Source organism: Plectrocnemia conspersa, unplaced genomic scaffold (assembly GCF_051122295.1).
Source record: "Plectrocnemia conspersa isolate PC_06_02 unplaced genomic scaffold, ASM5112229v1 ptg000001l, whole genome shotgun sequence".
Lineage (NCBI taxonomy): Eukaryota > Metazoa > Arthropoda > Insecta > Trichoptera > Polycentropodidae > Plectrocnemia > Plectrocnemia conspersa.
This window is the reverse complement of record NW_028277165.1, coordinates 6,228,655-6,244,294: the sequence shown is the minus strand read 5'-3', so window position 1 is coordinate 6,244,294 and position 15,640 is coordinate 6,228,655. Positions and strand designations below refer to the sequence as shown.

Below are 15,640 nucleotides of genomic sequence, written 5' to 3'. Positions count from 1 at the left end.
TTTTGTTCCAACATTTTATTGAAATACGATTATGTATAAGAAATCTATTATTTATATATAATTAATTTATCTATTTTATACAGCTTTACTTATAGAATATTATTAATGTATATAAAGAGTGAGCAAAAGTATACTATTTTAAAAATCAATATATATATTTTAAAAATAATATTTTTATGCTTAACAGTTTTGTTAAGTCTAATGCTCTTAAAACATAAAATAAAAAAGGTTTTAATTGTGGCAATATGTAAATTTAATTGAGTTGTGAATATTCAATTTGGTTAGTTAACAGCATTTTCGTCTTATGCGTATATAATGTATTTTCTAAATGACTTTATAATGTAGTATGCACGTTAAGAATTTTTGACAAGAGATTTAAATAGTTTTTTTTTGCACACTCCGTATACGCATTAATAACATTGTAACATTGATCTATTTTGTCCATTATTTCCGTTCATTTAAATATCCGATACAAAATGATAATAAACCTACATATTATTTTAACGTCTTAACGCTCTATTGCATTTTTTTAGTTTATTATTTAATTGGTTTAGATATATATTTGGATATAATATACAATATTACACAATGTAAATTATAAAATGAGATTATACCTAAGGCAACATTCGATAAACTTTATACACTTATAACATACCACAGTAGATTTTGTTTCGAGTTTAACGCGGAATAATTTAGCAAATCATTTAAAAATTAATTCATAATATAATTTATATATTTTTGGCACAATAATAATTAAAAACAATATCATATATCTATATGTACATAAGATTACATATTGGCACATACATTTTTTATGTTAAGTTATACAGCCTTGTTCCGCAGTATTTTTTTATCATTAAATTCATATTTACATATTTACAATTCGCTATATTTTCATCTAATTATTATCATTCTTGGCGATACTTATATACACGTATGCTTGGCATTTATTAATTTTATATGTATGTGTGTGCTTTTTAATAGACACCGGAGTTGCTTAGAAGTAACCGCATTGTTCCTCAGATGTATAAAATGAACGTTGATAATTTATATTAATTAAACAGAAACGTAACACAAATCAAGCAAAGCCACACGTGTATCGGCACACAACACCAGCACTGAAGGCCGACACTTTTCATAATCGTTTTAAACATAGCACTTAGATCAGACTTGTCACTATTGAAAGCGTCACAATGCGCAAACGTTGCACTGGCGCCACTAGTAGACTCCAAGTAGCCAGTCTCTTTGCTGATCGAGTTCGTTGATATGTCTCCGGAGCCGGCTGTCTCCCTAAGAGACCCTTGGAACCCGTACAAGTTGTTATCAGTCTCCGATTGATTCTCCAAGGACGGCTCTTCCGAGTCCAAGTCTTCCCGGTCCAGAGCTGATTTCACCCGATAAGGAAGATCCATTTCTGTGTAAACATACATACATACATAGGCACAGACATGCAAAGTTCTATCTATCTATCTACATGATAAGCAATGATTTTAAGTTTGCTATGGACCCAATAAGCGAGTGATTCATCAAAAATTATTATTGAAAGTTATTTATTATATTTACACCGAAAAAATAATAAATTCCTCCAGTGTGCGTCAGCTGTCGGTGCACAATGCAGTATTTTATTATTTGTGTGAAATGTTCTGAAATATGATAAGTTAAAGATATATTTAAAAATTCACCGTATAATCTAATGTTTCCTTCGGCATCTCCGATAGAATTCTTAGAGATGCATTTATAGCCTCCCATGTCGATCTTTTGAATTTTCTTGATCACTAATCGCATCTGGACGCTGTAGTAAGAGTTAACAGTTTCGGTCATCTTGTATTTGTCGTTAGATATTATCATTTCTCCTGTAACAATTATAAAAAGCAAATAACAATGTTTTATTGAAAGTTGGTTAAGTATATTATAATTATTGTTTTAATTTTTTTAGAATTTTGTTGCTACTTAAAATATTAAATACATGTTTGATAATCATATTAATTGTAGAAATCATCGCTTTCTTTTTTCTTGTACTTGGTCTTCAGTCTTGACCATCAAGAAAACTTAGCACTTAGTTATTTAACATAGCTTTAAGATGTTCTTCTGGGTTTGATTTGGTCCGATTTCATTTCAATGTCAAGTCTCGCTGCTCTTTTAAAACATACTTTTGATCTGACTCTTAAGATGCGCCCCTATTCACAAAAAGTGTGTTATTAAAAATAATTATCTATAGATATGTTTTTAACCAGTTTTAGCAAGTTTCGTTGGACCAATAACTTGGGTTTTTCTGATCGTTTTATTGTTACCAACTTTGCTTCTTTCATCAAAACAGTGACAAAATCTCTTAATGCGAGAATACAAGTTGACGTCGTATATATTATACATACGTATATTGATAAGGCCTTTGACAATGTATGGCATTGGTTATTAGTAGATATATTATACATTATTATCGTGTTTTGCGATTTTTAAAATTTTTAAATAATTGCTTTATTAAAAAATAGGCACTTAGAAGCGAAAAATAAAAAATCAATAATATATGTTCATGGTCAAAAATAATGTTTCCTGGATCTACGTCACATTCTTATGTCGTTACTTGCTCTAAATCTTTCATGGTTATGTCACGTGTGTTTTGTAAACATAAGTACAATTTCACAGTGAGTTCATATTAAATATTAAAAATAACTGTATTATTATTCAATGGATTGAATGGAAATTTAAATATTTTTTCTTCAAAAAAAAGAGCTGTAGCTTATTAAAAATAACAAATGAATACATTAGCAAACTTTAAATTGCACTTTTGAATTATCTTGCGCTCGAGTTATTAGTTGTCCTTATATTTTTGTTAACACATTGTCGTAATCCAAGTTTTTTATTTTTAAAGTACGAAAACCCTTATGCCTGCACTACACTCTCTGGAAGTTGGCCAAAGTTGGCGAAGTTGAGAATATAGCGGGTTACTTCGGTCGAGTTTGGTTCTGCCCGCTTTAAGATCTCTCGGAAGTTGTCCGAGATTACCGAGAACAGAAGGTAAAGTGGGAGTAATTCAGTCGACTTGGCCAGCTACGAGCGTTTCCGAATATTGTCGGCAAACGGACCGAAGTCAGAGCTGCTCTTTTGAGCGCGAGCGGTGAGATACTTCCCCTTTCGCTCTCGCGTGTTAAGTGACGACAGTGAGAGATTTAATGATATTGTTTTTCGCAAACTGAGATAGAACGAGTAACTCGGTTTAATTTCGATATGCGCGTAGGCATCCTATGGTCAACACGCATCGAGCGCTGCATCGTAGTCACGTGGTCAAGTTGTAATACCACATGCTTATCGGGGACTTCAACAGACTCTTACTGATATCTTTGAATATTTTAAAGCAGCAAAAGGGATTAATTATAGTTTTGATAGTATATTCTTCTAACAGATATCGTTATTATATTTTTTTCATATAATATTAAATTATAATTAGTGGTTCTGGATTTTGTTTAAAAAAATCGTTTCGAATATCCTAATGTATTTTCCTAGATCGGTTTATATAAATGTAACACCATAACGAATTATTATTTAAAATCGATGGCGTAAGATTCTAGGATAGTCACAGATGTGGTGTTCGTATTCTGAAGTATAATTTTTATGCCTCATGGCATTTTGCAAAAGCCGACAAATATTTTGCGTAAATTGAATATTTACGACCGAAAAGTTTTCACTGATATTGTATTGGTAAGTGCCCACACAATTTTATATTATTATCAGTAGCGTAATTTTATTTATATGACAATTTAAAAATTGCGATTATTTGGCACATTTTTCGATCGCGCGCAAATATGCCAGCTGTACGTGACAGCAGCCGCCGTGCGGACGGCATATGATATTCGTGGCAGTGTGGCCGCTACTCAGAAGTCGGCTACCTCGTCCGACTTCAGTTAAACTTCATTTGGGACAACTTCCAGAGAGTGTAGTTCAAGCATTACATTTGTTGCAATTAAAATTCCAATCTACAATAAAAATGGAAAAAATATTTAACGATTAATGAGTTTTAGTGGCTTGGACTCTCGCCAAATTAAACATTTCCAATACGGTAAAATCTCCTTATGGTAAAAAAAAACATACGGTAAAGAGTCCATATGCTAAGAAGGTTGCACGGTAAAAAAGTCGCATGATAAAATGTACACGGTAAATCTGATACGGTAAAATATCCGTAAATCCATATTTTATCATTTTGCCATTAGATATTTTTTTATATGTAAAAGACCTCTGCAAAAAATCATCCAAGATGCTTTGTTTTTTTACGAGGAACGCGTTTCACTTATTCGTGGATTTATTATTTAGAATCCTTGAATAACCAAATATTTCTTTTCAATTCAAAAAGTTTATAAAATATTATTGAGATACCTTTTTATCAGAATATTTGTTTATTATCCGTTTTATGTATCCTAGCGCTTTTCTTTTAAAAGTTTTTGCAAAAAGTTTTGCTAAGAATTTTTTCAAACTGCCAAAGAATCTTCTTGACATGCATGCTTGTATTGTGTTCCACGTTTTCGAATATCATGATCGCTTTCTCTTTTGCTGAAGTTAGAGCATGGACGTCCACACTAGCTAATTCGGCTATGGCTTTCGCCATTCTGCTCCTTAATACGATAGCGTTGTACATTGAGACATTCTTTTTTGTCTTTGTATCACACATATTTATTATTTTTGTTTTTATTATTTAATATTATTACCTAATAAAAATAAATATATTTATGTATGTATATCAATTAGGGTTTTTACAAAACCAACTCACTGATCTTGTGTTAAATGTATAATTAGTCGCTGATTTTATTAAATTTTGTAAGATTTATAAAAAAAAAATTTTCAAAATAAACCACACAAAAACGTTTATGATAATTAAATCTAATAAATGTTTTTATAAAAATCGGCAAATCAAGATATAAATAAATGATAAAGCATGTATATATATTATCTTAAAGTAATCCAAAGACTTGTAATATTATAATTATACTAAATAATTTAAGATTTTCATAAAAGCAATGTATAAATTCTCAAATTAGTATTTGTTAAGTAAGGCTTTGATAAAGACATTAAGTACTTATCACATAAACAAGGGGATGGTTTCATAAACCAATGTTTTGAGCAATGTTTTAGTAGGATCATTATCATAAATTAGTCTTGCAGCAAAGTTCTAAATATATTATAACGATGTATATTATTTAAATTATGTAACTATTGTCGCAAGCAAATAAAGTTAGCATACGACTTTTAAAACCATATTTAATAAGTATATAGAAAGTTTTATTTAAATTATCTGATCATTTCATAAGCTTGACCTGAAGAATAAATACGTACGAGGTTTGATAAAAAAGAAATACTTTTTCATTTCATGGAAAAGTAATTATTTGTTCCTAAAGAATATTTGAATGAGTCCTATTATTAAAAAAACTTAAATATTCTAATCTGAAATAACACAGACCTAACGTGTTACCACCTATGAACAATATTATTTATTATAGTAAATAATTATAGAATAAATATATAATGTACGATACGTATTAACGAGCTAGATGGCAATAATAATAGACGAGTTGGTTAGTGAGAACATCCTCGCTTTAATAAAAGTCAAAAGAGGACGTGATCGTGAATATCGAAATGGTTTTGAACCTAAAATCATGATCCCTCGAGAATTGTTAAATTGTCAACTTAATCAATTAATTAGTTTAAAAAAATGCTTAGCAACATACAAATTTCTGCTAGAACGCCTAGAGTCGTATTTTAACGCTTCTTAAAAAATTAATAGTCGAAAATATTTATATGAAGATATCTGATGAATGCTTTTTAAAGTAATATACATATTAAAAAGTATTTGCTTACTCCAAAACTCAAAATTATAAAGAGAGTATTTAAAAACCGAATAGCGACTAGCTTAGAATAGTTTAATTGTCACCATTTAGTGGTTTAAAAAATGTTAAGAAACATACAACTTTCTGTATATATGCTTTTAATAAAATTTGCCAAAGTGATTATGACAGATACTACTTTAAAAAATAGTTTTTTAGAATATTTTGGTATATATATATTACTACAAATAAGCCTTAATCGGTGTATATACATATGTTATTAAATTATAATTAGGTCCTTAAACCTTGTAATGTTATTATATTTTTTTAGTTGAAATGGGTGGTTACTAAATAACATTAAAATAATACATAAAAAATAAAAATTACTTTAGTATACATCTCCTCATTATCGCTAATTAGGCCTTTTAAAGGAAAGATCTCAAGTTCCTTGATTAAATTTGATCGTGATAAAATATTCATTCGTTTAATTTAAAGTTATTGTGCGGAAAATCAGGCATTTTCTCGTTTTTCTTCACTTGTTTGTGAATAATTTTTGACGTAAGAGATTTTTCGTACGTTTATTTTTTCATTTATTTTGCGCTTGCTCCGGAAAAAAATTATATCTGGATCCGGGGGCCACATAATAAGAGAAAGAAATACGGACCCGGAATGCGAGCTATTTGTTTAATATTAAAGTTCCACAAACGATTTAATAAATAACGGTTGAAAATTGCTTTTTTCGGTATGATTATTTCTGGGGGAGAATCGCAATGAGATAACAACGGTATGCGCGAAAAAAAAATACGTTCATTCGAGAGATATTTCAATTACGATCTATGAGTTTTTTGAACAGCGTTTTAAAAGTTGCAGTGTATTTTTATTATATACTATATAATCTATTCAGTTATTAAAATTTAAACAACTTCTATTTTCGTCCTATATTTCAGTTGTTAAACTTTAGGATTTTGCTGGATCGGTGGTCTTAGTCGATGACTAATACTTAAAAGATTTGAGTTCGTATCCCATATTACTACTATAAATATTAGTAATTATTATATACATTTAATTCAGATTTATCATGACATAAATTTAACATAGATTTTGCTTATCTTACGGTTGAATTGTTGACACATTGAGCTAACGTATTTCATGTTAAAATGAGAAACATAATACAAAAATTAATACTTTGTCATATGTGTAGCATTAAGTTTCAATATATTTTTTTCAATTTACTTCTGATAATAGCAGTAAATTAGCGTTTTTTAGAGCAATGTCAAACAGAGCACACAAACTTGTAATGCAAACATAATAAAGCTGAAATATTTTCATTTTTAGTCCCAATGTGCTTCGCGTTTTTTTCCCTAAAATCCATACGTAAGCTTGTAGTTAATATATTTAAACAAAAATATAGCTTAATGTGACGAAATAATTGTCTGTGTAAATACATTTTTTATATATTTTTTTTAATATGAGGTATGCATGATTTTTTATAGCATTTGTATTGTAATGCAACTTTAGATATATATATTTTTAATATTAGTAACAGTATTTTAATATAAATATTTATTAAGATTTACTAGATTTAAAATAAAATGGATTTTTAAATTCTAATATAATATATTCGTATAGAAAAATTATTAAGTTACTTTTTTTATATTTTATATTTTATTTATGTAAATCAATACAATGGCTTTCAATATATTTTCTAAGATTAATATTTTTTTGTTATGTTTATTTATTTCGTACTCTTAATTTATTGCTATTATTTTCTATAAAAATAATTTTTGAGATCCTCCGGTTTTCCAGATTTATGGAAATGCTCTGAGCTCACCCCGCTTCATAAAAAGTGTGTCAAATATCACATTGAAAATTACAGGCAATTAGCTTTGCTTTCAGCACCTGAAAAATTATTTGATATTGTATTACATAAATACATTTTTAATCATTGCAGTTGTATGCTTTTCGAGCAGCAACACGGTTTCCGTCAATCTTGATCCACTATCACTAATCTAATGGTTTTTCTAACTTAATTTCAAGATCATTGGACTCTAAAGTACAAGTGGACATAATGTACACAGATTTTGAAAACGTATTCGATAAAGTTAATCATGCATTATTTGTAAAAAAATGATCTAATTTCGGGTTTTCTAAAGGTCTTATAAAGCTATTCTCAAATTACTTGACCAATATATATCAGTTCAAGTATAAAAACTCTTTTTCAAAACGTTATAAAACCCCGACTAGAGTACCTCAAAAATAAAACTTGGGTCCATTGCTGTTTCTATTGTTGAATAATTACATAGAAACAGCAATGCACCATTCAATTTTTTTATTATATGCAAATGACTTGAAAATTTTTAAGAAAGTGCAGACTTGCAGGAGGATCTCAATTGTTTATGGAAGTAGACTTGCTCTAACAAATTGCCTTTCAAAGCCGGCAGTATATTCCTACCATCTCGGTGGATATATTCTAGACATGTCTTTCTTTTTTAAGAATTCATGTATGACTTTAGAAGAATGTTAGAAATTTAGCCAGCACATTACGTCAGAAATATATATGTCGATTTTATTTATGGATAAAACGGATTGCCAAATTGTGAGGTCTTATATGTATTGTATTACAAAAAAAAAATACGGTATTGATGCAATGGGTTGATAGATACAATAAAATATTTACAGTTTGTCAAAGAGTTGACTGACAATACTTTGTTGCCAATTGTAACTTAGTTAACTCTTGGAGTAAACTAAGGTACACTTAAAGAGGGAACATAAAATATTTTTTTATCACATACTAAAAGATCTAAAATTTTATCCCATCAATATAACACCCCGTTTTATTCATTTCGCACCGATCCTTATAATTAATATGCAAAATTTCGCATTTAACCCTCGCTTAACCGCATAAAGTATTAATTAAAAAACATTTTTTTCCACCGCGTGCAAAAAAACTTTTGTCGAAAATTAACCGGCTTTTCTCTGGATACACGAAAAAAAATTCATTCTCACTTTAACAACCTAATCGGCGGCCGAGGGCACTCATTCGCCGCCTTTATTAAACTCGAAATAGGGGCTCGGTTGGAGAGAGGCGAAACGCATGGCGAAACGGCGCCAGTTTGTTTATTTTTTCCCACCACCCACTCGAACAACTGACCTGGGGGGTGTAGGAGAAAATAAGCAGTACCTAGTCTAAGAATTTTACACGGGGCGGCAAATAAATTGCGATTTGAAATTGCTCTGACTCCCAAGGGGGACAGAGTCTCGAAACTAGACTGCAAGTCCAAACCGGTTAGGGAACTGCTGAAAATTGTATTGATTTCAATATTGCGGCTGAATGTACTTTGAATTTATTTGAATTACTCAAATACGAAAATAAAAGAGTCAATGTGCAATTTCTATTTCATATATTTGATAAATTGAAATTGATAAATAAATTGACATAAGATATATTTTCTTGTATGCTTTTGAGAACAGAAATTTTTTATAAAAATAAGTATTTACTTAAGATTACAGGCAATGGAGCCATATTAAGGAAGGCTATAAATGATTTTAATATAATAAAAAGTGAAATTATATTTATAATAATGAAAATGTAAGTTCACTTAAAAGTCACATCCACTGTAATTTAAATAATTAATTTTAAACGACATAATAGTAGATTTTTGAGGTTAAAAAAACGATGTAAAAATCTCTTTACATCGGTTATATTACAACGATAATTGATTTATATTGATAACATTAGAAAGATACTAGAAAAAACTGACTTATGTAATAAATTATATTTTGCACACTACTTTTTTAATAATTGTATAAAATGTTAATTACATAATCGTAATTCACCGTTTTTATTTTTATATTTAAAAGTCTTTTTATCTGGTTTTAAATTTAGTACGATGATAAAAAATATACACAGATAAGTTAAATAAATATGTACTAATAGCGATATATGCACTTTAAAAATAATTATAATCTTATATAATACATAGTTATATAAATCCATCACACATTGTGACTTTGTAAAATGTTTATTTATAGTATCAGTTAATAGTAACACAAATATACGTGATAAAATATATTTTTATCGAACTTTGCGCATGTTCAAATACAAACACATATTTTTTAAGTCACACTGTATCGCTCGAATACGTAATAACCAGTTTTGAGATACGTACATACATATTTACAGCGATCGTGCAAAGTCTGAATGTTTGTAATTATCCTGAACTGAAATATATGAATGCCATCCTTATGGGTCGTCAAGCTTTAAAATAAATATGGCTTTAGTAAATATTTTTTAAAAATATTTGTCTGTCAACACTGTTTTTTAGTTGGTGTATATTTTGTTAAAAAAATAAATATCCAGAATCTATGTTACAGTTACCATAATATAAGGCTGCAAACTCTATGAAACTTAAAGAGAGCAAGTATTTTAGTTCTCTGGAAAAATTGGTTGTTTTCTTAGCTTGACAAGCGCAAAATAGAAAGCGGCTTTTAATTCGTCTCGGTCGATTCAACGTAGCTCCGCTTGGTACGATTTTGGCTCAGCTCTGATTTATTTTAAGCTGTAATTAAAATAATAATTCTTGATAATAACAGTTTTGCGTATATATTCGGCATTGACCTTTTTATTTTATATTAGGATCTGAAAGTTTTAATAAAATGTTTTAAAATACTAATATTTCACTTGGATATGCATAGTGCTTTGCTTGTCACGCCAAAAAATTATATTTTTAAATATTCTAAAGAAACTAAAAGGCCATTAGTTTTGTCACAATTATCTGTGGCCGCGACAATCTAATAAAACTTTATATTTATATAAAAATTTTATATTACTCACTAAGCCTAGTTTAAAAAATATTTAGCTAGCTCACTATATTTATTGATTTTATCACAATATAACTTTTACTTTAAAATTATATTTCAAAGTAAAAGCCTCGACTTTAAAAAGCTGCTTTTAGTTTTACAGTTTTTATTTTATTGTAATATTTTATTTTGTACAGAAATCACAGTTAGTAGGCATCATAAAAAATCGATGCCACTCACGATAAACGTGATTTATCACAGAAGTATTGTTATTTGCATAAAAAAGTTATGATTATGAATTGTTTAATAATTAAAAACTTAAAATATTATTTCTACTAATCAAGAGCTATAAAAAAGATCAAATGTAATAAACATATTTTATTATTCGCTTACTAAATGAATGTAATAAATATAAATATTGTTTAAAAAATATTAAAAAGACCCTTATCTTTTTTTAAGAATATCGATTTTTTAACCAGTCATAGTTTTTTTTATCGATTTATTAATAATTCTATATGCTTATTGTAAACATTTATTTTACCATTTTTTGAATATTAACTATTTGTTTATCAGTTTTGTGTATTTTGCTTCAAATATGTATTGTAGATAAACATATTCTTGAGAATTTTATCTTTATATTAAAAAATCACTAGCAATTTATTTTTTACTGAAAAAATATTTACACACACCATTAGATATTTAAGTAGTTTTTATATTTTTAAATATGTGCATAATCTATAATTAAATATTAATAACATTTATTAATGAAAGAAAACTTTTGTGTATATCGATTTTTTTTGGCAATCATATTATTCTTTTTTGGTATATTTTACTGCTGCTGTTATATTGTTATAAATATTATATTAAGTCATTGACCATAACCCGATTTATTTTTATGTTTTGTTAAAATGTTGTATGTATGCTTATTTTACAATATTGTGTTTAATCAGTTGGATCAAACACAATATTTTAGTTCACTTTACTTTTTAACTAAAAAATTGTACATTAGCGTAATTTTTAAATTAAGTAAAAGTTAAAGCAAGTTCAAAAGTTCTTCTTAACTATATGTTAGATTACCTTAAAAAATAAATATGTAGCCTTTTACACAAGTTTTTTCTTATGTTTTATTACCATTTTTTGTGTTTCCTCGCTGATTGTTCACAGCTATAATTAGTCATAGTTATTTTATTTATATTAAACAAGCACTGAAAATCTATCTGAAAAATATAAAATTAAATATTGATTGATTATAAAAATTAATTAGTAGGAGAGATAAAAGATAACGGATCTTTGTAATTCACACGGTGTAAATTTTTATGAATATGTCTATGACTCTTTAATTTTCCATAAGTTTTTAAATACTAATTTTAGCTTTCTCTCTTGCTTACATAGAAATCATTCAGCAAATGAGATAATGACGTATCTTTAAACCACTTTAAACTGCTCTTTGAGTAAAACTTTTAGATCTACATACAAAATCAGACGCTAATATTTTTTTGCCTAAAAATAAACAGGGTTAAATGTAGATTTTTATAGTAAAAACATGTTTTATAATTAAAAATCACATGTAAATGAATGCTTAACAATGTTTTTCAGAACCATGCTTAAACTGCTCTTTGATTTTAATTGTTTTGGTCTTCAAACGGTCAACATTTGAAATGATAATATTAATCATAAAACCATGTATACGCTACCAGTGAAGTATACAAAAAGCAAAAAAAATTAAAAATAACTCAGATGAAACAGTGTTATAAATAACTTGAAATTTGTTCCAAATTTTTATGATTTCCGAAATTAGTCCAAAAGTATTTATTGCTGCTTTCGAAACTAAACGACTCTTATGTGTGTCATCGTATTTTCCAGCATGCACGAACTTTTCACCGCCGGTCATAACCCGGTGGTGGCTCATGATTACGGGGGTGAGCCGGGGGCACGGCGGGTCCACGGAAAAAAAATGCAACGTCCGTGGAGTCGGCTTAAAACAATTTGCTTGTCTGTCTGCTGGGGGCTCCCTTTACGGCCAGATATTAAATTTAAAAAAGGCCGACGAGAGGGGCAAGTACCCCCTTGCCTAACCGGCCCTGTTTGTGCTCCATATGTATCTCAAAGCCGCGAGCGCCGCAGTGGATAGACAGAAAAACCCCCTTATTGGTAAATAAAAATAAACTTTAAGTTGAACGAAAACCTAAAATAACCGGTTTAAATGCGTTCATGTGCGATGACGTGTTAGCAGATCACAGTTGTGCAAAGAATCTTCTAAATAATTGACTGTTTATTTGATCGATTGACAGTATAGGTCCCTGGTTATTTCAATATTTTAGGAGCCATACGCTAATTGACAAATAAAATATATTTTGAATTAAACAACTTTAAGCGCTCTTTTCTAGAATAGACAGACATATTTTAAACAAATATTTAAGAAATAAAGGCACACATAGAAAATGTGTATATTATGCAACATAAATTATTTTTCTCTTCTTGTTTTTATCGCCTTAAAAAATACTAAGCTGGATGGCTATTTTAAAAGCATTTTCAAGCGTTGACTTTCTGGCCGCACCGCTGAAGAATATGAGACGCAATCGCGACTCTAAAGCATTCTAAAGCCTGTAGCTGAAAAGCCAGGCTTTTTAAGATTATCGACACCATCCCTAAGTATAGCAAGAATGTAGTGCCCTATTGCTTATTTTCCATGCATTTTCATATATTGTAATTTGAACTTTCGTCTGGTATATTAATATTTTTTTACACTAGATATCTCCATGTTGTTTTTCTTGATGAACACCACAAAGCAACGGTCGGTTTGCCATCGACCTGTGAACATTTATCTTGTTCGACAATATCTTGCATTAGGTAATTGGAATTTGATAATAGTATGTGTGTCTATATCTACACCCAATAGAAATGTAGGACCCTAGGTTAACAATATTAGATGCCATTAAATATTCGAAAAATAAAAAATATATATAGTATATTTAGTCGGTCTACGATAACATGAAAATTTTATTTATTTAAAAAGTCCCTGAAAGTCTGATAATACGCGATAACAATATATGGTTAACTGAATATTTGGATTATAAAAATTGAATCACAATAATATTTCAGTGTTTTTCATGGTCATAAATTACTGTCATAGTCACAGTCATTCTTTCCTTTGTATCTTTTGAATAATTAATTATAAAAAATGATACTCTCCCGCATACCATACAACGTAGCAATCTTCTTAAAAATGTACGCAAACGTTCCCGACCGCAAATTGCAAGGTAGCAATACATATTTTTATATAAAAAAATTACCCCTCGAAGCACTGCGGAAAAAATTACACTTCCTTTTCGCGTTCAATTTTATCGAACGCAACAAAGTGGCCCACAATATTCGAAACGATGGTCGCCCGCGAGTGGAGACCGTACCATTTGCGTTTGTTTAATTTATGTGATTGAATCCGGCCCCTGCGCCGACACTTTTTCTCTCTCGTGCCGACCCGCCGCACAGTGGGGTGAATAAATATATTTCGTGTCAAAAATATTATATTAAAAAATAAAATAAAACCGAATAGAATCACATAACAACGTGTACTAATTTTCATATAATTACAATACAAAGCAACGTAATATCGCATTCTAATACTAAAAAAATGCATATTTAGCTAAAATATATTTTTAGATTTTATTTATTTTTAAAATGTAAAAATAGTGCAAAATCAAAATTTTAGTCATTAAACAATTTATTTTCATAAACATATATAAAATATGGTGCGCAAAATATATAATTTATCGATATTATTTCTATAGAAATCATATACAATTAATAATTTTATTTATTAAGTTAAATATATAAATATATAACTAGCTGGGGTACCTTAAAAAAGTAAAAAACCGACTGCCGTACATGTACGGCGATACCGCTGAACCGCTTTTATCTTAAGTATTTTTTCATTTTACTCTGTAAAAGTTATTTTAAAATTATATTAATATTTTTTTTTTTTTTTAAACTTCCTATATTTAATTTAATAATATAAATCAGCTGTTATACCTAATTAAAATGTATGTAAAAGTTTATGTTTGTTTATAAAACTGACATTTAAATGGACCGCCAGAAAGAAATTTTAAGGAAAATATATTAGCGATATGACGGTAAAAAATTGTTTCGGTGCAATTGACGCGTTTCAAACGGAGTTTTTTAAAGACTAGCTTAATTCAATAATAAAAGAATAAATACTTTTATTTACAATACATTAAAATTATTCAGGTAAAAAACCACATAGATTACAATTTCAACTGTTACCTGTTTAATAAAACTAGCTAGACGCGTCTTCAGCACTCAGACAGTCTAAATCATTATTGATTAGTCATAAAGAGGCCAGATAAAAACATATTATGCTTGTATTCAAGCCAGAACACATTCTTTCTACTTTACTTTTAATAACACAAGTTGAGTACATTCAGTGGAGCTCATGGTAAATCGACACAGATTACACTGTACAACCTTAAAACAGTATCTAAAAAGAGCAGGCTTTTCACTACGATTGTATGATGAGTCCAAATCTAAACTTAGAATCGTGAAGAAAGGTACATCATATCCATAACCTATCTGTATTTAAATATCTGAACTGCTAACAATTAAAATTAAAATTCACACTTTTGTGCTATAAAACTCACACTAAATTATATTGAATATTGGCACAGTATAGGTGTATGATTCCACTGTGCCGCAGTGATTCACTCTGCGTATGTGCCAGTGTCGCTAGTTTGTTATTTTTCCACGGCATTGTTACATTTCGCTAGATCGAAAAATATCAAAATAAATATGGAAAAGTGGCTAATGGAAATTCGATGTTCAATCAAACGCTTGTTTATTTATCGCATGTTTTTCAATCAGAGGCTCGCTCGTTGCTAAGGTTAAACGAAAATGCATTTTGCTTAGTCGGAAAATGCAAAAGACTAGTAAGCATGCACATGTATTATATATATATATATATATATATATATATATATATATATATATATATATATATATATATATATATATATATA

General features: G+C 28.9%; 1 protein-coding gene across 1 annotated transcript in view; it reads right to left on the bottom strand.

The window, feature by feature from the left end:
• Positions 1-902: 902 nt before the first annotated feature.
• The window catches only part of LOC148238556 (lachesin-like), a 108,886-nt gene continuing 94,148 nt past the window's right edge, over positions 903-15,640 (bottom strand). The window contains exons 8-9 of the mRNA XM_088183212.1: positions 1,683-1,853; positions 903-1,414 (exon numbers count right to left, since the gene is read on the bottom strand). Of these exons, the coding sequence (XP_088039338.1) occupies positions 1,053-1,414; positions 1,683-1,853 (533 nt within the window). The 3' untranslated portion in view covers positions 903-1,052. The remainder of the gene's footprint in view (positions 1,415-1,682; positions 1,854-15,640) is intronic.